The 25,159-nt window shown below is 37.4% G+C and overlaps 1 protein-coding gene and 1 long non-coding RNA gene across 3 annotated transcripts; one reads left to right on the plus strand and one right to left on the minus strand.

The window, feature by feature from the left end:
• Positions 1-3,033: 3,033 nt before the first annotated feature.
• LOC106083832 (uncharacterized) lies at positions 3,034-8,178 on the plus strand. The gene is made up of 2 exons (XR_001220718.2): positions 3,034-4,614; positions 7,245-8,178. It is a non-coding gene; the product is annotated as an uncharacterized LOC106083832 (long non-coding RNA).
• Positions 8,179-12,272: 4,094 nt separating this feature from the next.
• LOC106083846 (equilibrative nucleoside transporter 1) lies at positions 12,273-17,163 on the minus strand. 2 transcript variants are annotated; one of them, XM_013247107.2, is made up of 6 exons: positions 16,542-17,163; positions 13,932-14,235; positions 13,402-13,875; positions 13,251-13,336; positions 12,983-13,182; positions 12,276-12,925 (listed from the first exon to the last, which is right to left on the minus strand). In XM_013247107.2, exons 1-6 carry the CDS (start codon positions 16,842-16,844, stop codon positions 12,814-12,816), a joined length of 1,479 nt encoding a protein of 492 aa, XP_013102561.1. In that variant the 5' UTR covers positions 16,845-17,163; the 3' UTR covers positions 12,276-12,813. The 2 variants fall into 2 exon arrangements, with proteins under 2 accessions (XP_013102560.1, XP_013102561.1); XM_013247106.2 differs by having other exon boundaries at positions 12,273-13,182.
• Between the last annotated feature and the right edge of the window lie 7,996 nt (positions 17,164-25,159).

Raw genomic sequence — 25,159 nt, forward strand, 5'->3', positions numbered from 1 at the left:
TTTGGTGTCGCATAACTTGCCTTGCCTCCTGCCAGGCTTTCGGAGTATACGTAAGTCCTAGGCACGCTATGAAAATTTTAGCCAGACTAGGCAATATCCCATCAGGTCCGGGTGACTAAAATGGTTTGAAGCTCCTCAAGGATTCCTTCGCCATAAATTCCGTTTTTATTAACCTTCGATCAACGTCATTATTCCAAGATTCCGGTGTCTCCGTGAGTCCCTTCGTATCCTGTGGAAATGGGTTTTCATCAAAAGCATCAACATATCCTACATTGTCTCTGCTCTCACTCCCATGTCGTCTACTAAAGTTTCAGTTTGGACATGGGTTTTTGAGAGAAACATTTTTATCTTGGCAGCGTCATTAACGCCATCGACCTGTTCGCAGAAAAGCTTGCAGGAGGCACGTTTTGCCGCTCTGGTAATATTATTGTATTCCTTGAGCCGTGTGTAATACACATCCCAATAAACTTCTGCTTTTTTACGACGTAGACACATCATAAACAGAGTTACCGTTTTTGGTAGCTTCCTACCAAAATTTGTAGGTTTTTATTTTCTTGGTAGGTTTTTCCATCCATTCCATTAAACACCAAGTTAATTACTGAAAAAATCGTCGATGATAACTCAAAATTCGTTTCTGTGTTATGGTTAAGAGTGCAGAACAAAACTGTGGATCGGGGCCGAATACTGTTACAAGGTGTGCCATTGCTCCAAATTTCAGGGATTTCTTCCAAATTAAGGGATTTCTATTGAAATAGTTTTTCAATCATAGTTTGTTATGAATTTTAGCAATAGAAAATCATTACTTTTGTATTCTTGTCAAATATTTTTCCATTCAGTCCAAGGCCGCATCAGCACAGCTGATGGAACTTGATATGTCAATTAATTTTTGATTTCGGCTTAAAAAAATATAGACTTCAAAATAAGTATTCTTTAAATTGTTTTTTGTGCTTGCTGCTGTTATGGTTCTTAAAATTAGGTTATATAATGGTGCCCGTCTAACAACCTTAATTGCTATCAGCTTCACTCAGGGAACTGGGTGCATTATGTCGCCCCCGAAAAAGATTCAAAAAGCGCCGAAGAACACAGACAAAATTTACGGCAGTACAATTTGTCCATGAACATTCCACTAAGGAACAGGGACATACTTCTCAATGACAAGGGGCCTCCTTTTTATAGGCGAGTCCGAACGGCGTGCCGCAGTGCGACACCTCTTTGGAGAGAAGTTTTACATGGCATGTTACCTCACAAATGTTGCCAGCATTAGGAGGGGAAGCCACCGCTGAAAATTTTTTCTGATGGTCTCGCCAGGATTCGAATCCAGGCGTTCAGCGTCATAGGCGGACATGCTAACCTCTGCGCTACGGTGGCTTCCTGCTTCTACCCCCGCAATTTCAGGGCAGTACCACAATAGGTGATCAACCGTCTATAACTCCTCCTCATCCCCACAAATCATGCATAAGTACGTCATGTGTCCAGCGTGACGTCAAAGTCCTGACATTGCAAGAGCCTCATAAAGGGGTACAAAAACCGTCCTTGTGGTGATTGAGGCCTTTGCTAGTGATACGCTTATTATCCTGCCCATCAAAATAATATGAACTCAATTCAGAAGGAATTCTTATGTCCACCATAGAGTCATGCATTTGACACATGTGATGTGTGGTCTCTAGTTACAATCGAAACACACGCTTATGAAGTTGTAAACAATCCTAGCCCAATTGAACTATTTAAACCTGCCACCTTGATGGTTTTGTGGGTAAAGCCTCTGGAGCAAATGGGCATTTTGAACAGTGTTAAATTTGTTTCTTCTGGCCTGCCACTCAAATATTAATAAACTCCTTTCTTCTTGCTTTGATTGGTTGAAGCACATTTTACGTCAATCTTAAATGTAACGACCAATCGAATTTTTTCGTCCTGTATACAAATTTTGACATATCAAGTTTCCAAAAAAAAAAAATGCTTTGTTGTAGCAATTCGACGATGCGGCCACCTTATAAATACGCCTGTTTGGAATATCATTACAAATGTTCTTTCTTTAAATAAATTCTCTTATTATTCAAACTCAATTTCATCTTTATTCCACAATTCTAAAAATTTCTTCCAAACTTTGTAAATTCTGGGCAGGAAATGCAGCTTTTGTGCGTTAAATGCCTTCAATCGGAAAGCAGGGCTATGTGGCAGCTACATACAAATGTGGTCAAATCAAGTCCATACTCACATGTTGAGGTGTCCATGCAACTCACTGAAACGGCGAATGTGTGAAGTAAAGCGAATTTTTGGGCTCAAACAATTAAATCGGGAGATCGCCTAATCCAAACTAGGCTCGGATGTTCATTGAAATTGAGACAAAACTACGACTTTCTAAACTCAAGATTTCTTATCGGGAGATCGGTATAGAGGGCGCTTTATCAAAATATAGGCTGCTCTTGAACGTAAGGCTATAGAGTGATTTCGACAAAAAGACGGACGGACATGCCTAGATCCTATGTGAATAACGCTAATCTTGTACTTTGTAGCATTGAAAATGTATAATTTGATGTGTTCCAAACTAACTCTTCGGTGGTGGGTATAAAAACATATGCCACATTTTTGGCTTGTGTAACATTTGGTAGGTTTTGGTCGAGTTTGGAAGGAATTTTCTTAATTTTTGGTAGGAAATAATTTTCTTGAGTGGCAACACTAATCATAAACAAGAGAAAAATGTTGTGTTAGTAAGACTGTTGAATACTGCTACTCAGCAAGTGTTCGATTGTTGCCTCATTTTTAGCTTAGTTTTTTTTTACCCGATGGTGCCAACCCATGAAAGGCGAAATATTGTTATGAATAAAATTAAATTAATAAATTTCCAAGAACAGAGCTCGAGCTTGTTTTCAATAGACAACACTATTGTTACTGCTACTTTTAAAATCTGGTCATAAAGGTTTCATATCGGATACAACTTTATAATAGACTCACATTATCTGAAGACTGCTTTATCTGAACATTTACCCAAACTTGACTACAAACTATGTACTTTACTCCCAAAGACCTTTTATTTGAGACATGAGGGGGTTTTGGAGGCGGGTGTCCCCCACACTCTTGGCCCTAAATTATAATTACATATTTTTGCTACAGCTGTCATAGCTTTCGACTGAGTACCATATTGTCACAATCGGCCAATATTTTTTTGAGATTTAGGGGATAGAGCCTAACTTCACAATTGAGGCCACATTTTTATATCACACTAGGACCACGCTTTGATTTGAGACCAACATTACCCCAATCATCCTAGTGTACTTTTTGGAATTTTTTTTCCTGGGTTGGGGCCAAATTTTATATCAGATTCGTAATATACAGCCGAAATCGGCCAATATTTTTTTGAGATTTAGGGGATAGGGCCTAACTTCACAATTGAGGCCACATTTTTGTATCAAACGAGGACCTTTCTTTCATTTGAGACCCATATTATCCCAATTATCCTAATGTACTTTTTTGGGATATTTTTTGTGTGTTGGGTAGTGTTGGCCGACCTGACGAAACCGCGCATAACTGTTGTTGTAGCAAAGTCTTCAGGTGGAGGTGGCGGTCCTCGTCAAGCACCTGCAGGTGAGCCAAAGGACCGATCACCGCGGGAACAAGGTGGCCATTGGTTATTTAAAGGCGCCAATAACTTGCCTTGTCATATCGAGCGTCATAGGCACTCAGTATTTGTGCAAGGTGGTGCAAGCCGGTGCCGCCCGGCATTTCACTGAAACTCTCCACTCGATACCGCTGAATGTCCGTGACTGCCGTTGCAGCTGCTCAGTATGGGGCCGGTAGCTAGCAGCTTAGTTTCTCGTGACAGCAATGGAACTCAGACCCGTGCCGGGTCCGCATAACTGTAATACGCTTAAGTAAAAAATCCCGCTTAAGTGGAAATTCGTCTTAAGTGAAAAATCCCGCTTAAGTGAAACTTGATGAAAATAACCATTCATTTTTGGTGTTATTCTATGCATTCGCTTAACTGAAAATATCGCTAAATTGAAAATGTTTTTAAGTCCCAAATTCCGTTTTTATATGAAACTGAAACGCACAAGTGAAAAAGTTATTTCTATGGGAGTCAATGTGAAATTGGAAAAAATCGCCTCATCAATACAATTCGCAACAACATATTTCAACACTTCAACACTTGTCTTTGGCTTTTAAAGGGCAACGGAATTTCACTTATCTGAACTACGCTTAACGGAAAATAGCGAATAAGTGAGGATAATTTTAAGCATTTTACTTATCCGGTTTCGACCGTCTCCCAAATACCTTTCACTTGACACTAAAATCGACCTGATAGAGGTAATGATACGAAATATATAGTTTTCAAAAATTGCGGTAAAAAGGAGGATGTTATATAAAAAACATTTTTCCAAATTTACAGAGCTATACTATACAAAATTACCCAGCTATACTGATGTGGAAAATATTTTAAAATGTCACATGGGGTTAGCACAATAGATTTCTTCAAATTTTATCGAGATTGGGGAAAAATAAGATCTTCAATATTTAGAGATTTATTTTGAAAAAATAGAGACTCAAGAAGCCATACAGAGGTTTCGTTTTATTTTGAGACTATATCCATTCATTGACTTAATCTGTGTGGGATTTTGGGTGAGTGTTGGGCATATGTGTATCTATCCAAATGATCCTGTTGGCGGTGTGACTATGGAAGGTTTAAGTGTACTTCACTTACCAAACTTCAGTAAATCGGCCCAAAATTAAGACGTCTATCTCGTATAGCTCAAAATTGGCTCGAGCAAATACTGAGATCGGTTCCTCTGGTGAGACTGTTGGAGGACATATGTGTGATTCCCGTTCCTACGGCCAAATTTGCCTTAGAAATTTCCATTTCCTTATTAAATTGCTTATGTTTTTACAATTTACTTAAGGCTCAATTAGACGGTATGTACAGCGGTCAAAAAAAGTATTCATCATTAGCAAAATTGATAATAAATTCACTTATTTTGGGTAATTGAAGAAAATTTAAAGTAAACAAATAATGCAGTTTTATGCAATAGTTTATTTTTCGTAATATGTTTTAAAATAAATTCAAAAAATAAATTTAATTAGCGCAAAAAATGCAATTTTATATAATAACACCAAAAACAGAACAAAAAAAGTATTCATCATTGATGTGCTATCATCAAAGTCAAATTCAAATATTATTTGGGAATCCCCCTTTTCTGTTTTATTTAGTAAAGGAGGCTTTGCCCTTGACAGCAAATATTTAATTTCATTGAAAATATAGTTTTTGTCAAAATGGGTCGTAAGCAAAACGAGGTTTCTGATGAGGTAAAAGTTTTGATAATAAAACACCGCAGGAATGGTTTAACTCAAAAAACTATCAGTGAAATATTAAATAGACCACGATCTACTATACAATCCATCATCAGAAAGTGGACAGAAACGAAAACTGTTGACAATAAACCAAGATCTGGTCGACCAAAAGCACTTTCAGTTGGAGATGTGCGTTGGCTAGTGCGGCAAGTTCAGAAAACTCCGAAGACAAATGCGACCATTCTTCGTAAAAACACTATGGAATATTTAGGGAAGGAAGTTACTACACAAACAATTCGAAATACACTCAAAAGGCATAGTTACAGAGGAAGAACTGCACGTAAGAAGCCCTTTATAAATAAAATAAACCGAGTGAAAAGGCTAAACTTCGCAAAAATGTATGTAAAACAGCCCGAATCATTTTGGAAAGCAGTCATTTTTGCAGACGAGAGCAAGTTTAATCTTTTTGGGTGCGATGGAAAGGTCATAGTGTACAGAAAACCAAATACAGAGCTTGAAGAACGAAACACAGTTGCTACTGTAAAACATGGTGGAGGTGGTTTAATGGTTTGGGGGTGTATGGCGGCTTCAGGAGCGGGAAATCTTGAAATTATTAATGGAGTAATGGATCATAAGTATTACATTGACATTTTAAAGAGGAATTTAAAAGATAGTGCTGTAAAACTTGGGCTTGGTAATAACTTTCAATATTATCAAGATAATGACCCCAAACATTCTGCTTTAAATACCAAGATGTGGATGCTGTATAACTGCCCCAAAGTCATTAAAACTCCTCCTCAAAGTCCCGACTTGAACCCAATTGAACATCTTTGGGAACATCTCGAACGCAAATTGAGAACGCGCAATTTTTCGAGCAAGAGTCAAATGCAACAGGTGATAATGGGGGAATGGACTAATATAGACCAAAATATAACCGCTAAATTAGTCGAATCGATGTCAAACCGTTTAAAAGAAGTTATAAGACGCGGTGGTCGAATAACAAAGTATTAATTTTTTTAAATTATGTTATTTATTTTTTTGTTTTTTTGCAATGATGAATACTTTTTTTGTTTAATTTTTTGTGCTCAGCTGTAAAATGGCCCTTTTTGTTCCAATAAATACTATTTTTTTCTTTAAAAACAATGAAATTGTGTACATATATATCACACAAGCACTACTGCATCATTAGTTTAATATGTTTTTATTCCAATTGTCTTTTGTAGACTTATTAAAAAAAAAAACATTGAATGATGAATACTTTTTTTGACCGCTGTAGATGTGTTATGACATGTCCAATTTGGCACATGTAGAGTTGTACATGTTGTGCAATACGAATGAAACTAACATACATATGAAAAAAATAAACATTTTACAAAATAGCATGTTTAAATTTTTGGTTTAGAGCTATGGCGAAACAATTAAAGGTGGTCTCATTTGTACAACAACCACAAATCATATTGTGCAATCCGCCATGTTGGCATCAAGCTGATCGACGTTTTGCCAACGCACACAAGGAAATTTGTGTGCGTGTGTGTATACATGTGCGTACATGCAAACAAAAATCTGTCATCTTAATACTGTCAAACCTGGCCGTCTGTTAACAGCTGTTCGCGTGAGACAACCTTTTTAAATCCGCCTTGGTTTAGAGCGTGCTCCATTCCTTCTGACATAAATATAAAGAACTCAGCTGTTTTTGTTGTCAGTCGAATGAAAGCAACCCCAAATTAAATTATTTTCACAAATTTAAGATTTAACCACCTCTCTCATAATTTTAACAATTTTTACGCATAAAAAAATCAAATTTGCTCACGTTTGTGACAAACATTTTAAACTACATGTGAATACTGAAAGGGGCATGTCATAAGACAACTAAATACATGCCGTGTAATAGCGGCTTTAGTAGCTGAAACTGAAAAAAATTTCCAAATTTTTACCAACTTTTATTTTACGGTTTTATCTCCTAGTACTCCTGCGAAACTACCGCTGAATAATTTCTTCAGGCGTTTAGCGTCATAGGCGAACATGTGGCCTTTTACTTTGTTGTACTCACTTCACAAACGAGCTTTCGACAAAACTTCGTTATATGTGCGGCCTTTGAAGCCTCCACTTAGGAGGCATTAGGTGATTAATCAAGTCCCCACCTAGGACAAAACGCGTCTCACTATGGTTGGAGTGTGGTAAGCTATGGCTTTCCTTTTCCATTGCAAAAAATCTTCAACCATTAAGCACGTCTCGGAGGAGACAAACAAATATTGGATAAAATGATGTTCTCCCTAAGATGCAGAAAAAATTGAAGTCTTCATGATTTCATAAGCTCGCTCACTCGTTCGATTGCGCCTAGCCATTTAGAACAATAGAACGCATAATTTTAGCATTAAAATCCTAATTTCTTGAGTTTTACAACTGTCCTCCCCCTCCAACGCTTTGCTAATGTAAATGCTACAATTTTTCTAAATTGAAAAGTTGTTATTGTTTTGAATTTTATATATTCTAAATCGTATATATGTATGTATGTATGGCTATGTAGTTTAGTGTATTTGTTATGTTTTCAAGTATGTAATATTGATTAAATTATAAAAATCACATTTACATAAACTATGAGTAAAAATGTTGTTTGTTTTAGTATTAGAATGTGCCTTCATTTAGTAAAGTTTATGTATCCGAAGTACATGTGAACTCCACTTACTGCATACTCGTATTTGAAACCGCATCTACCTTTAGTTCGAGCACTATAAGACTCTTAATTAAATCATTAAAAATTTCAATCGGGAATACCTCACCTTGAAATCTGTTAATATGATATTCAAATAATAAATCTGAACTATGTTATAGAAACATTCTCGAAAATTTTATAAGAGGAAGTAAATAAAGTCTAGTTATGTGTGTTAAAAATTAAAATATTGTTTTATTTTGCAATCTAAAAAACGGTAGTGTGAACCATTGACGGAAAAGGTTTGTAAGTTAAAGAAAAGAGCCTACATACTTAACAAAGTACAAAATGAATTAAAACAACGAATACATATGCCTGTATGTACCTAAATTGCTACTGATGTATGTACTATGTATATAAAACCAAAAGTTATCATCTTTAGTGAACCCTAGTGAAGGTAAGAGTGACAGTGCTTTACAGACTCACTTAGACTATTTTAAGTCCATTGTGATACCACAGTAGCGACAGACCAAGGCTTATGACGGGAATCGAACCCACGACCCCTGCATTGGTAATCCAAGCACGCTGACAACTCGGCTACCGGGGCGCCCATCCATAGTGAAGTTCTATGTAGAATATTTCTTCCACTGAAATTGTCCCTATGATATACAAAGTGAAGGGCAGCGATGCCCAGCTCTTTACGGTAGCGTTAATGGTAAGTCACACGAATCCTTAGAGTCTAAACGCAATCAAAGAGTTAGAAGTCAACGTCAAGTTGTTTTACATACATTTTATATGGGAAAACAAAAAATCGCCGAATCAAAATTTAGCGTCATGACACTGAAAAAGAATGATTTCTATTTTTGCAGCGTCATTTCTTGCACATTTCTTGCACATTTCTCTTTGAAAATGTTGCCACATTGTCATTAAAATTAGTTGCGTTGCGTTTTCAGTGAATTTTTCTAAAAATCTGGAAACCTTAATTAAATAATTTATATATTTTCAGAATTGCAGATGTTTTTATGCTAAAATTTACAAAACATATCCTTTAAGGGATAAAATTGAAAAACAGTTTATTTGCATTTCCGTATACTTTAAAGCATAACTAAAACAAAGAGAATAAAAGCTAGTATTTTTCCGTCCTTGGCCCCAAAAACGAATAGATTTTCCCCAAAAAATCCCCAATTATAAATAAATATCCCCAATAACACATCCCAAACAATGTAGAAAAACTTTTTTTTTTAAATATAAAATTAATTTTTGAACAAATATATTTTCTATAAGGAGGTATAGAAAATGAACAGCGATAAAGGGTCTGTTTTTTAAGCATTAACCTTCAGGTATATTGGAAAAAATGTTTCATGTTTGGTACCAGCATTCACTGAATAAGGTGAAAGCCAAGCGATCAGCCGACATACAATTTTTTTATGTTTTGGCATTGAGGATGTCAATTTGTTCTCTTTTTACATTCATTCTTTGTTTACGTTTTCTCTTATTTGATGACATTTTCAATCGGCAGGTTTGACGTCGTTAATGATATTCATGAGGCCTATCCACTTTATGATTTTATGACATAAGCGACCTAACCTTCTATTAGTGAATCCTGGTTTTGTACTAAATATGTACACATATATCTTAAGATGATAAGATTCTCAAAAGTATACAAGGAATTAGTTCATTCTAACGGTATTATTGAAGAATAGCACCAAAAGGAAGAAGATGTAACATGATTGAGCCATTAAATCCGGATCTAAAGAGCAGTGTAAACGGGGTTTTAAGTTCAAAATTGAAGTGAAAAAATTAATAAAAAGAATTATTCAAATTTATATTGACAAAATCTGTAAGGAATTTTGAAAAGAAAGCTAATATCTAAAGTTTTATGTAGGTTAACTTGTTGTATAGGTTATTTAAAATTAGTGATCTATTTGTATGTCGTGTTATGTTATCACGCCAGTATAATTGGGGTTCACGTACGGTTTTAGTTATGTTCCCTCTTGAAATTTTACTCTTATATCAATGGAGATCTTAAGATGGTACGTGTAACATTTCAGCTGCAACTTTTTGCAACCTTCGAAGTTATGACCAAAAGATTAAAGGTACCTCTATTCCTTTTCGTAAGCTTTCGATTGTGTCCGTAGTATGTGTTATGTGTGTGTTCAGCTAGTATAACATAAATAAATGAACTGTGTTTACGCATATTACTCCCTCACGCACCACCCACGAGATAATCACGACTCACGTGACAATCACGACCAGAGTTGCCGTTTTGGCCTTTTTCTACCAAATTTGGTAGGATTTACTTTAAATTTTAAGAGTTTGGACGGATGGCCCATTCGATTTTGGTAGATTTTATCGAAATTGTATTTTCTTACTCACTACCATAGGTTAGGGGGCATATTTATTCAGTCCTACTGTTTCCAACACATTGAAATATCCATTTGCAACTCTGCAAAATATATGCCTATATTTTTGATCGTAGTAAAATACTAAGACGATTTAACGTTGTCAGTGTATCGTCCGTCCGTCCAGAATACGCCAAGAGTTGAGATATTGGGCTGAAATTTAAAACAAAACCATATGTTTTCCATAATCAGGTTAAGTTGGAGATTGGGTCTCATCGAACGATATTTGGATATAGCAGCCATTATATATTGCTATATAACTGGGTGAAATGTGATTGCGTGTATTTTGGCCGGCTGGGAACACATTTGGTAGATTTTTTGGACTCACAAGAAAAACCCTCAGTCACTACTCACGAGATTCACTGAAGTCACGAGACACTCACAACTCACGGTTGAAAGTATATTTTTTCATGAAACGAATAATATTTTTTTCCAAGCGTCTAAAATCTTGCGGTATTTTAATGTACCTATATTAATGTATAAAATGTTTCACCCCTACACAATCACTTATTTGCTCTTTTCATTTTTATGCACTGTACACAGAAAATGGTTCTTCTTTTTCCATACTTATCCAATAGTGATAGCGTGCCTGAATTCGTACGTTAAAATACCGTTTGATTTGAAACGCATGCAAAAAATTGTGTTTTTTCTTTATTTTTGAACTGTTAGTTGCGATTTTCTCGTGAGTTTAGTGTCTCGTGAGTGGTAAGTGGTATGTGTCTCGTGAGTCATGATTTTCTCGTGAATCGTGAGTAGGATTTCGCTCATTTACGCTCACTCACGAAGAATTTGAATTCAATCACGCTCACGTACGATCACGTGATTGAGAACTCACTCAAGAATACCGACTCATGCGCGATTCACGCGTAACACAACAACTCACGTGCACACCTGCTTTATCGAAATCATGCGGTTACCGCTTATTATTAGGGGTTAATAGCGATTCAAACTCCGATTTACCGATTTATGTTATCTAAATTTTTATCAAAACTGACTATAAAGTAAAGCCCAAAATTTTGAACAGAAAATTCCTCCCCATAAAATCCTCAAGCCCCAAGTCATAAATGGGGGGACTACATTTTCGAAAATATACCCCCAATACTGATAACACTTTTTTCAGACGTTGTTGAGACTGCAACGAATTGTCATGCGAATGGGTTTACAATGTTATGTTTTTATATTAAAAGCAATGATTTTTATTGTCCGAAAATTGATTTTTTACATAATGCGAGAATCAAATAATACTCAAAGAGAGCATTTCACACATACAGCCACAGTTTAATATTGGGCATCGCTGGTTTAGGGGCTTTACTCAATGAATTTTGTCGACTACAGCGCTTCATTGATGTGCAGCCGGCAAGTGACTTGATAAATTACTGTTAAGGTTGTCGAATGTAATAATGTGATGACAAGTGAGTTTAGATGTGTAGTTGGGGGTGGTTCTTATAATGATTCTTACCATCAACGACTAAAATCTGCTTCTGCTGATGTTTACCACCTACCACAACGACCCAGTTTATCAAAAATCAATCGCCGTACGCAAATATTTCTAATTTTATGATCTACTTTTGGCAACAATTTCGAGTTTCTTAACACCTGTGATTCACAACATTCCATTCCATTTCTTAGTGAAGGAATAGTACAAACCGTTAATGTTCTAGCGAAATGGATGAAAAAGTGCACCATTTGTGTTCTTTAAAAAAACATGGGATATCCGTTCATATTAGCATGATATACCTCTTTTTCGAATATAATTTCTCTTAAGCTAAACCTGAGCATGATTACCGTGGATTGACAGACGATCATGACTGAAAGTCTTAGAATAGAACTAATATCTTCAACTTGATATGGTGATCGTATATTAAACACAAATTTGGTTTTTTTTTTTTTAATAAATCGAGTATGAAACCATTTTAATCTCTTGTTTTTCATTATAATAATAAAATAGTATGCAATAATAAATATTGAAATAAGAAAACGTACAAAAAATTACTGTTGCTATAAATTTATCTGCACTTGGTCGATTGTTATGTCAATTCAAAATTATTTCTTCTAACCAATTGTCTATAATTTATAAAAATTCATTGTATAAGAGGCAGGAATGGTAAACCTAACGATTTGAAGGTGAAGAAATACTATTATGAACTGGAAGACTTCATATATTTCCTAGTGAAACAAATCGTTAAGCCTATGCCTTAACAAAGTATGGAAAAACATAACAGAAAATAGTGGCACAAAATACATATCTCAGTGATGCTATACATTTCAACGAATTGGGACGAGTTCATACCCATTGTCTTTGTCATACTTTTGTCTTTGTTCGAACCGAGTAAAAAAATATTACTATATAGTCATACTTAAGGCTAATTTGTGAGGAGTCACCTCACCGAGGATTGCGATTTTTCTAACAACAAAAATACATTATTAAGTCTCCACATGAGATAAAAAGGCACGCTGGATATGAATATATGTAGCCATTGACTATATCATTTGTACAAACAGCATAGTTATCATAGAACCTATGGCCAGACCACAACTTAGAGATGCTGCCATTATGGAGGATGCCATTTCTTTTTCATGCTGCATAACACACCTGAAGTAAAACCAAAATAGATGAATAATTCGTTGTTTACGACAGAAAATCAAATACCTGGGAACCATATTTAGAAGTATATTTGTAATGTAACCATTGGATATGGCAAATGTAAGCATCATAAAAATAAAAGCCACATCAGAGGACACGATAACTGGCAAGAAAATGTGTTGAGTTGAGTTTGAACATAAAAACAATGGTAAATAAATCATGCGTAGAAGGACCATAAGTAAAACCGTATGAACGTTTTTTCGAGGCTGGAACGAAGCAGAGAGTAGTTTATTTAAATCAGTCAACCAAAGCATTTAAATATTCAAATACTCACTCTTCCCCAAATACCCGATATAATGCGACCAAGATAGTCACCGGAGTTGAAGAACAGATAGTTAACCACTGGCATGTAATAAATATCTACAAATTATGCAAGCAAACAAATTTCTAAATTGGGAAAATGTGTTTTTAATTATTTTAGCTACCATTCCAGGCTTTGCCTTTGCCATAGTCCTGCGACTGCATCAGTATAGTCACCGAAGGATACACAGAAAGCGTGGTAGTGTAGAGCAGTAATATCGTCACAGCGTGCACATACATTTTACTTAACACATCTCGTATATTTGGCTCAAGCGCCACACCTCTATCGACCATTCGACTGTGCGTAGGATCGTCATAGACTATTTTGAATTTATCCCCACCCTCCACATAGTATTTGAAGAAATTCTTTCTCTCCACAATCGCATAGCAGATGATATTAAGAAAAATCAAAGCAATGCCAATGGAGAAAAATATAAAAGCAGTTGTATTTGGAGCAGCGCCGAAAGCCAGGACCATAAGAAATGTTAATGCAGTAAAAATTCCTCCTAGCGCCTGCCCGCTTACAACAGCCGTCATATATTCTGAAGGAAACAGGCCAGCAATACCAAATAGCGCTCCACTCATTGTTGCGGAGCAAACTGAAACAAAAGAAATGTTTGAAATCAAGCAAGGGATATAATATGACACTACTTACTGTTAATAATGACCACGGTGAGCAAAGTTATTAGAAAGAATTGTTCCTGCCATTTATCTGTGTTTGTCTCCACAAATCCAGCCGTTAACATAAATATCACCAGTATCAAGACAAGCGTTCCCTGCATTCTCAGACGCAATGAAATTTTTTGGCCATAGATTGCATGGAGTATTAAAAAGGTAGTGCCCGATATTGAAGCTGTTAGGGTTAAGTCGCAGGAAAAACTTTTTTGCATCGGCGTCAATTCCTCTTCGGCATGTGTAGACTCATTCAGTGTAGTATTGCGAAATTTATACATCCAGTACTAAAAGATGAAGACAAACACATATGTAAATAAATAAATATCAACAACTTAAGTTTTAAAATATAATGGGAAAATAAAATATCAAATAAGCAAAAATAACGCGTACACTTAGGTCGTTGTCGTGGGATTAGGTCAAGTCTGGAACTGCTATAGAACACAGAACCGGTTGCCATGGAATTACATTTTGGGGGTTGGTTATTTAAAGGCACCAACAACTCACCTTGTCATATCGAGTATCATAGGCACTCAGTATTTGAACAAGAGCCGGTGCCGCCCGAACTTTGTTGTGTTCTATCTTTCGTCTGCTTGGTTCTGTTAAGTGTCAAGACCTAGGAACTCTGCGACTAAGATGGGGTGAGTCCACAGAGATCGGGGTCTGAGTCGAGTGGGTCAGGCTAGGCAGATTAACAGGTGACGTGTATCGTGCGGCCCCTGGTTACAATCGGGGCATACATCTTGCACGTCGGCATCAATCCTTGCTCTGTAAGAGTTGAGGCGGCTGCATCTGCCTTAACGTAATTGAGCCAGAACTACTCTGGTTTGCCGGGGGACGTCAATTTCTTCAGGTGCAATGGGAGGCGGTCGTTCTCCAAGGACTACATTCACCCGGTAGCCATTTACCGCATCTGCTACCGTGTCTGCATGAATGTTGTCTACACGCCTCAGTGTACGTGTTCACTATCTGTTGTTGTTGTAGCCACATTTTCATGTGGAGGTGGCGATCGTCGTCAAGCTCATGTTTGTGAGGAAACTCATTTCGGTCCGAAGGACCCATCTACCTGTAACCTATGGACACGCCGGTAGCTCTTAGCTAAGCTTCGCGTAATGACGATGAATACCACAGAATCGGATTATAAGCCTGAAATCAGTTGCCTGTTGTCCGATTAAAATCGTCTGTTACCTAGAGATTTTAATGCGCATCACTTATTATGGCATTCTCTCTTAAGTAACGGACATGACTTTGGCAGAGCAGATTGATACACAAGCCCATTGTGACACACAAGTTCATTGTGTCACCTGTAAATGCAAATTAACCCATGAACATTCCATTAGTAATAAGGGCAACTTCTGATTAGGAGGGTTGTTGTTGGTGGTGTTGTAGCCACATTTTCCCGTGGAAGTGGCAATCCTCTTCAAGCTCTTAAAGCGAGCAAGCTCGTTCCGGAATATACGACCGATCGCCGCGGGAACATGATGGCCATTGGTCATTTAAAAGTGCCAATAACTCGCCTTGTATCGAGCATCATAGGCACTCAGCGACTGCAGTTGCAGCTACTCCGTATGGAGCATTCTACTATCCGCAACCTGTGGATGCGCTGGTTGCTCTCAGCTAAACTTTTCGTGATAACGAATAACACCACACAGATTGGAGCTCAAAGTTCCAGCCTGTGTGATGCTGAAAATTTGTTTCGTTTGTTCTCGCCATGATTCGATCCCAGGCGTTCAGCGTCATAAGCGGACATGCTAACCTCTGCGCTGCGGTGGCCTCCCTCACCTGCTGGTTAGCAGCAATTCGACAGACAAGTCCATTATGTCACCCGATTTGTTATATGACGTATCCAGACAACCCGTCATTTCATTGACTCCCAATTTTTTCCTGCATTAACCGATTGTCCGACTTCATAATCCCTGAATCCAAAAGAAGAACGAAAGAAAGCCAAATGGAATCGCCACCCAGAACAGCTTTCAAGATAAACACTTATTATATGATGCGAAACTGTGTATTTGAGAAACTGAAGCTTAAAGCAGTAGCATAGCTAAAAATAAAATGCTAATATGCATGATAAGATCAACCATCATAGTTGTTGGGCGATTTAAGTGTGTGGATATTCTGATACGAGTATATTGTAGTACTCCCATAACAAAGGTTCTCATAAATGACGAATTGCTTATATAAATAGAAAGATAAAAGTATGAAATTCGATTTCAATTCATACCTATATCAATTACAAATAGAAATCTATATTTGATGAACACAATAAGCAGCATGCAACTTTGCGCCATTATGTTGTTGTTTTTGCAGACGCACATTGGCCTTATTAGCAGCAATAACAATAGCTTCATAGAACATTTTAAAATAAACAATTACATACATACATACACACGCTTATGTACGTGTTGGTAAGTAAATGGCAAACTGATAATGTATATGTAAGTGACCCCATTATTCGAAGGCAGAAAGCCTAGAGTCTTTAAAACAAAGAGATTAGAGAAGTCGTTTTCTTTGCTAAACTTCAGTGGAATAGTACTGGACGATAATGATAACCAATGAATGCCCCTTAATAACTAAACGTTTTTATACTTACATCCTCTGCCGTTATGAAGAAATTCCACGGTGTCATTGTCGCTGTCCCTAGAAAGTAGAACACCAAATAGGTATAGTTCCATTTGTCGGGTGGAGCATCTGAAATTTGAATGTGGCTATGAAGTTCTACATTGTGAAAGTCGTTTTCTCCTGCGGGTAATATCTCCACATCATGTGGGCCGCCACCCCCGCCGGCCACAAAACCACCCGCATAATCATCATCATCGTCGTCATTGACTGCAGTGGGTTGCTCATTATGGACCAAGCCACGCTGGTCATCGTCCATCGTATCATACCTTAACATTCTCCAAATTGGAAAATATTAAAATATTTGACACAAAGTAGCCTCCAATGGCGTTAACAGTTGGTTGTTTATGGTCTCGATGTACAACTGCGTATATGCATATGAATGCTGTTGATTCTTAACAATTCTTGGTATTGTGATATTGTTAGCACACCTTGGAGGGAATTTTCTTATCACTTGGGTCACATTCAATTTGTCTTTTATTACTACTTATTCCCGCTCAATAAATCTTTCTTCTTTAATTTGGCGTAAAATTCTGGCACTTATCACTTGCTGCATTTACAAAAACAACAATTGTGCTCCCTCCATTGTGCAAAACAAAAACATAAACAGCTGATAAGAAATTCGTCTGGGCTGCCAGAGTCGCGCTTTTAGTACCCATAATTTAATTTGGTATAATAGGTGTGTTTAGGTAATTTTCCAGTGAAAATTTTGCTGTAAAATGCTTGTTTATGTTAATATTTGTTGTTTTAGCCACATCTTCATATGGAGGTGGCGATCCTCGTCATGTATGAGCAAGCTCGTTCCAGTCCAAAGGACCGATCGCCGCGGGAACAAGGTGGCCATTTGTTATTTAAGGCGCCATCACACTGCATGTCTTATGGCATATAAAATTTTGCTCTTGTTAAAGTTGCACACGTAGTGTGATACGAATATACACATGAAAATCGGTTTAAAAAATAGCACTGTTATTTTTCGATTAAAGCGGTGCTCTATCCCTTTTGGGATCTACTGTTTTCGTTGCAAGTTTATGAAAGCAATCCCAAATTATATTGTTTTCACATCTTCAACTATTTGTAGCCATAAAAAAATCATTATTTGCCCACATTTTTAGGTTATGTCATACACAAAAATAACATACTAGCGTGATAGCAAAAATGATGAATCGTATGTAAATTGGCAATTTTGACACACATAATGAAATACATACATAAAAAGTGGCATGTAATAAGACAAGAACATGTAGTGTGATAGAGCCTTAAAAGGCGCCAATAACTTGTCATGTGCCTTGTCACATGATATAATTACCAGGTAGTGTTACGTAAACATCTGAGTACAATTTTTTTCTCGCGAAGTGCGCTATATGTCAACGAGTTTTGGTTAAATGTGTGTGTGTTATAATTAGGAACCATAACTCACACAAACAACGAAAAAGGCGCCAACTAGTTACATACACAAAATCAGAGTTGCACTAATCACTAATTTTGACAGATAGTGCACTCAATATTTTGATTTTGGGCAACTGCTACTACCTACAAATGAATATATCTTGCCATGTCTGCGCTCGATACCGCTGATTGTCCGCCAAATTTCCGCTCAGTAAAGAACATAAAGGACTAAACGGAATGAGCGCGTTGAGGAGCGTCGCGTTAAAAATGCAACTCTGCAAACAAATGTTAAACGGGCAACTCGCAAAAGTTAAACACTACTTCAAGTGTGGCAACACCGAATGGAGCTCGATTTCAAGCGTCAAAGTTAAAATTTTTTTAAATTTTCCGCCTAGCTTTTGTGTGCAGAGTGAAAACAGTTGTTTTCAATAATTCGGCATAAAATCGACAGGTGCTTATAGTGAGGAAAATGATAAAAAAATCAAAGTGGCAACACTTGAAAGCATTGCGGGCATTGTTTTTGTATGTTTTCTTGGTTTGAATGGTTCGCTTTTCTTCATTTAATTGCGATAAAATAAATTAAATGGAGAAAACAATGAGTTCAGATAAAAAAGTGTTTTTGTGTGGAAACAAAAACATTTGATTGGGGACAAAGTCCGCTCGCGAAACAACTAAAAATTTCAGCTACTTTTCCGATAGCCGAATACCAACCCTTAAGCTGAGTATACTGTTCGGCTTTTTAGACGGTATGCTGTAAAACTCCATATAAAAAAAAACTTTGGTGAAACGTTGGATAAAAATAGGCGGAAAAATAGTACTCTTTTTATAGTGCGGAAAATGGCAAAAAAGTCAGAGTGGCAACACTTGAAACCATTGCCGGTATCATTTTTTATTTGCAAAAAAAAAAAAACAATAAGTGCAGATAAAAAACGTGTTTTGGTATGGAAACAAAAACATTTAATTGCTGTCAAATGTTCGCTCGCGGAACAATTAAAAATGTTCGCAACAATTTCGAAAGCAGAATAGAATATCAATCCTTAAGTTGAAAAATACGACTCTGCAAACAAATCCCGCAAAAGCAACCATGGCGAAATAATTAAAGGTGGTCTCATTTGTTCAACAACAACAAATCATATGGAGAAATCCGCCATCTTGTCATCAAGCTGATCGACGTTTTGCCAACACACACGAAGAAAATTGTGTTCGTTTGTGTTTACGTTGTTGTTTACGCGAGACCACCTTATTAAAATCCGCCTTCACAAGCAACACGCAAAAGTTCACGAATTTTCAACCTTGACGTGTGAAATCGAGCGTTATTTTTTTTTAAGCGTCAAAGTTAAAAACTGTTTAACTTTTGAGCGTGTTGTTTTGTGGCATTTGTTTGCAGAGTTTTATTTTTCAACGTAACGTTCAAAAACAAAGGTCAAAACCCCAATTCTGTTTTAGCCCTTATAGAGGCATATAAGCCACAAATTTTTTAGTCCTTTCGTTCACACAAAACAATTTATTGTGTAAATACAGTAACATATCGTTAAAAACAATGGTAATAATTTGGTTAAACAACCACCATTTTCTTTGTTTACATTTGAGATGGTAAAAATGCTCGGCAGATCAATTTTTGTTCTCCGAAATCGATAAATTTTTGTCAAATAACGTTCGTACGCCATAAACCAATTAGTTTTTGTGGAACGTCGAACAAAATCTTGCTCGATAACGTATGCGAGAATTAGGCTCCAGCTTGATGACAAGATGGCGATTACACCATAGGGTTTTTATGTTGTTGTACAAATGAGACAACCTTCCGTGAAGATTCCCAGAGTGTACTTTTTACAAGCAAATGTCAAAAGTTCTTCCATAACTACTGGGAATTGAAAAGTTAGGATTTTTAGGTCGAATTTTGTGTGTAGGATTTCTGTTGCTTTAGGGTTGGTATTCTATTCTGCTTTCGGAATAGCCGTTGAAATTGTTAATTGTTCCGCGAGCGGAATTTGACAGAAAGCTAATGTTGTTATTTCCATACCAAAACACATTTCTTTATCTGCACTTATCGTTTTCACTATCTTATATATTTTTTTTCTCAAACAAATAAAGAAACGAACCAATAAAATAAGCAAAAATGATGTAAGCAATAGTTTCAAGTGTTGCCACTATAATTGTCATTTTCCTCACTATAAACAGTAATTTTCACTATAAACTACTTTTCCGCCTATTTTCAGCCAACGTTTCGCCGACGTTTTTTTTTATATGGAGTTTGACAGCATTCCGCTTGAAAAGCTGAACAGAATACTCAATTTTATATTGAAAAATTTTTCAAAATTAGTTTGGCCTAACAATTGGCTGTTATTTCGTTCCAGCCTAGTATTTTGCATCAAATGAGCGCTAGATGGCGCAAGTCAAAACAAATTTATTGGTAATCTATAGCCAGATGGTGTCAATGAATTTAAAATCGGCCAGCAGAGTGTGCCATTTAGGAGTTTGTCTTCGCTACTTCTGTAGACTGGAAGGTTAGCACATACATAGACCAATATTCGATAAGATAAATCGTCTTCACCTATTCTTAAATATATGTATGCGCTATAATAAAGCAGTAATCAATGTTGGTTCATATTTCGTGCAAGAAAGAAAATTTAAGAACTATGTAGTTAGTTGCTATAATACAAGCGTATGACTGTCAAACTGTAGAGCGTAGCGTTGACAATCGTAATAACAGGTTACAAACCTAAAAACGTAAATTTTAAACTGTTATTTTATTTGGCGTTTTAGATGATAAACTATAGAGGTCAGTGTGTGTTTGAAATTAATAGAGATGTATATAAAAAAGGGTTTGTTGTTATAGGAAAATGAAATAAACTAAATTTGTTTTCATTATTACATACTTATAGTGGGTATGGGCAGGTTTCAGACAAGGAGACTGCTTATAGTGTGATCTCTTTAATATCCTGTTGGAAAGATTATACGAGAAGCAGGTGTGAAAAGGCATGGCACACTACTCACGAGAGAACACATACTACACTCCTATGCCGACGACATCGGTATTATGAGGGCTGACGAAAAAATTGTCTTGCCTATATTTTGTAAGTCTTCTTCTTTTATGGTTTAATATCACTTGAGGTCCCTTTACTGTATAGAAATTTGATTACAGCGTGCATTACAACACAGATATGGCATGGTTTGCAAGATATTTTGCGTTTTCTAAAACCGCAACAGGCCTGTATGGGTCGGTCAGCGGAATAAGCAAATGCTGCCTTTGATAGTATCGAGGGAAGAGAATCAATGAAAGTGAGTTTGACAGCAAATTGAGATAAGACAAAGTGAATGATATCAACTCCCACAAAGGCCTGCAACTTTATCTACCTCGGCACCGCCGCAACCGAAACAAATGACACCAGTTTTGAAATAAAACGAAGCGAACGAACTAACAGATGCTACTTTGGATTAAGCAATCAGATGAGGAGCAAAGTCATCTCTTGGGAGACAAAAATAACTCTACACAAAACACTCACTGGTACTTCCCGTGCTGCCATATGGCTCCGAAGCATGGGTACTTGCGAAAGCAGACGAGGTTGGACTGGGAGTGTTTGAGAGAAAAATACTTCGCAAAATATATGGACCAGTTTGCGTTAATAGAGAATATAGGCGTCGTATGAACCACGACAGCTTAGTTAAACGCACCAAAATACAACGGTTGCGTTGGCTAGGTTATGTTGTCAGAATGGATGAAGAAGCTCCAGCAATGAAGTCTTTCGAAGGCGACCCTAATAGAATACGTAAAAGGAGAAGACCAAAACCCCGATGGAGTGACCAAGGGAGAGCGACATCTCGAATCTGGGTGTCAGAGATTGGGGAAGAAATGCAGAAGATCGAGGCGCTTGGACATTTAATCTACGTTCGGCTAGAGGAATACATTTTCTGTAATGGCCAATTACAGTTAGAAATATTGGACAAGGAAAATGTATCATAAGTTTTGAAGTTACCCGATATAGTAACTTCTAAAGAACTATGGCGAATGGAACACCAATAATGCAATCGAACGAGAATCATGTATAAGCAGTAATCGCTATGTTTTATGCGTTAGGATCATGACGACTCAAAAAGTATATTTGGATCAGACATATCCCCAAACTTTGAGTGCTAAAATGACTTCTTGACTACAATGTTAGCCGATTTGGTCGAAATTTGGTGTGCGAAGCTATGTTGTGACTTTTAACGCCTAAGCCAGGTATACCTGGGTTCGAACCCTACCGAGAATATCAGGAAAAACTGCCGGCGGGGGCGATGTAAAAACTTCTCCCCAAAGAGATGTCGCACGGCGGCACGCCGTTCGGAGCTTTTGATTGTGAATAAGGGGGTTTATTAAATTTTGGAGCAGTCGAATTGAACTCCTTTGCTGTGCATATGAAATTGTCATCAATTGCGTAGTTTTTTTTTTTATTGGCATCGAAGTGCTAAGACGGTGTGACTTAAACCGATTACAATTTTGCCGAACATGCGGTCAGCAATAATGCCAACTGCCAATTGTCCACTTTTTTATCGCTGCCAGACGAGCTCAGTATCATTTTTCATTTTGTGCATATGGCCCCCTCCGGGTGCTACAAGGACATGTGGGTTGCTATCGTTGATTTCAACTGACACGACCAACTGGCAGTGGAAGGGACGTTAAATGTAATAATTTTAAGTGGAGATAAGACACACAAAATGCGAAAGTAATGGCAAAAGCACTGATGATGCAAGTGCTAGGGGAGGTGTGGTGGAGAGCGGATGTGGCATGCTTTGACTACACACATGCTGTCCATGAAGGTATTGTTGTATGAAGTAGTTTGTCGCTGTCGCTGCTCGTCAAGATTGTTGCACAACTTAATTTCGAAATTGCAATCGATTAAGTTGATTGTTGACTTTGACAGGTATGACGGCACATTTGGCACTGAAGAGTAAATCTATACCAAATTTAACATTAAATTGTGAGAAGATCTAGAAATTCAAATTCACATTTTGAAAGCTTCTTAAAAGAGATTTTACATTTCTTAAAAAAAGTTTGCATGTGGTAAATTGTAATACGTTTTGGTTAAAAAAAACAGAAGGACAAATGTACACTAATTTTCAGGAACGGCCGATCATGGAGATGGGTGGTGCGATTTAAGATGAGGTACCTGGGGGGATGCCCCACTCCCAAAACCTAACAAATACATATAGACCAATTACGATGTGGGACTCAAATGAAGGGTATTTGAGATTAGAAAACATATCTGGTAACCAATTTTCGGATCAAGTGTTTGGGGGACCAACCCAATCCCCATATTTACATATTTGCCAACCATGGCAATATGGGACTCAAATGAAAGGTATTTGCGAGTAGAGTACGAATCTGACTTCCAAATGTGGGACCAGGTTTCTGGGGTTCTCCCCTTCCCCAAAACACCCCCAAAAAGGACTAATTTACTGACCATGACAATATGGTGCTCAAATAAAATGTATTTGAGTGTAGAATACGAATGCGATAACCAAATGTGGGACCAAGTGCTTGGGGGCCGCCCGTCTCCAAACCACCCTCCAAAGAGGACAAATTTACGACCTTAACAATATGGGGCTAAAATGAAAGGTCTTTGGGAGTAAAGCACGATTCTGATATTAATATTGGAGAAAAGTGTCTATGGGGCCATCCCACCCTCATAATGCCACCCAAAAAGGGCGTTTTTGGTGACCATTGCAGTATGGGGCTTAGATAAGATGTATTTTAGAGTAGGTCACTGATTGGCCGACCCACCCCCCAAACCGGACATGTTTCCTGACTATGGGAATATGGGGCTCAAATGAAAGGTATTTGGTAGTAGACCACGAATCTGATATCAACATTCCGGAGAAACTGTCTAAGGGACAACCTACCGCCATAACAACCCCCAAATTGGAAGTATTTGCTCACCATGACAATTTCGGCCTTATAGAGAGAGTTCGTTATTGATAGTTTTAAGGGCCCAAACCCCAAACCGGACATATTTGTTGACTTTTGCAATAAGGGAATTTAATGAAAGGTATTTAAGATTAGAACATAAATTTGATACCCAATTTTGTGGCCAATGGCAATACAGGTTTCAAATAAATGATATTTCAGAGTAGAGCGCGATGCTGATATATTTTCAGGGTTAAGTGTTTGGGGGACCACCCCACTCCCCAAAACATCCCTAAATCGTACATATTTACCAATCATGTCAAATAAATAGAGCACGAAATTGGTATCGACTTTTGGGACCAGTTTGCTGGGGGTCTACCCCTTCCCCAAAACAGCCCACAAACGGCAATGATTTACAGATCATCGAAATATGGGGCTCAAATAAAAGTATTAAGGAGTAGAATACGAATCTCATATCCAAATAAGGGACCATGTATTTGGGGCACCGCCCCTTCCTCAAAACCTACCATGGCAATATGTGGCTCAAATGAACGGTATTTAAGATTAGAAAACGAATTTGATAATCAACTTTGAGGCCAAGTGTTTGGGAGAAGCATTATTCCATAAACTCCCCTTAACCAATGCCATGATGGCGTTTAAATCTTTTATATAAAATTCAAAATGAGGCGCCCCAGCCCCAAGACCCCTTAAATAGGTTTATTTGACGATCATGACGATATGGGACTCAAATGAAAGGTGTTCGGGATTAGATTACGAATATGGTCAGGAAGTAGGAATAGGCTTTATAATTTATTGATAACGGACTCTCCACCGTTACCCCAAAAACACCACCCAAAATCAAAAGTATACCGATAAGAACAATTTGGGTATCAAATGAAAAGTATGCGGGAGTAGATAGAATCTGGCGGGAGTAGATAGAATCTGGCATACAAATTCATGTCGAAGTAAAGAGGATCACCCCACTACCACAAAAACGCCCAATATGGGCACATTTGCCAGTCACTGATATATGGGTCTCTGTTTGTTTGTTTCGTATAGACTGAAAAACGCAGAACCGATTTTCTCAAAATTTTCGCATATTGTGTAGGTTGGTCTGGAAGGAAACATAGGCTATATAATTTTTCGGTATCGGATGGGGGATGGACCCTCCCCTTTATGTCAAAAACACAACCCAAAATCAAAAGTGGACCATATAAGTATTGGAGAGTAGAATATGAATTTGGTAAAATTTGAGTGTAATTATCCATCGGACCGCCCCAACCCTAAAACTCCGTTCATTTCAATATGGGGCTCAAATGAAA

The sequence above is a fragment of the Stomoxys calcitrans genome, chromosome 3 (assembly GCF_963082655.1).
Source record: "Stomoxys calcitrans chromosome 3, idStoCalc2.1, whole genome shotgun sequence".
Lineage (NCBI taxonomy): Eukaryota > Metazoa > Arthropoda > Insecta > Diptera > Muscidae > Stomoxys > Stomoxys calcitrans.

Bases quoted from the DNA above. Each gene is read 5' to 3' on its own strand.
- LOC106083846 (XM_013247106.2), bottom strand. From the start codon at position 16,844: ATGTTAAGGTATGATACGATGGACGATGACCAGCGTGGCTTGGTCCAT. The intron at 13,876-13,931 runs GTAAGTAGTGTC...CTTTTGTTTCAG, and splicing joins CACCGTGGTCATTATTAACA to TTTGCTCCGCAACAATGAGT. The intron at 13,183-13,250 runs GTGAGTATTTGA...GCTTCGTTCCAG, and splicing joins TATCGGGTATTTGGGGAAGA to CCTCGAAAAAACGTTCATAC.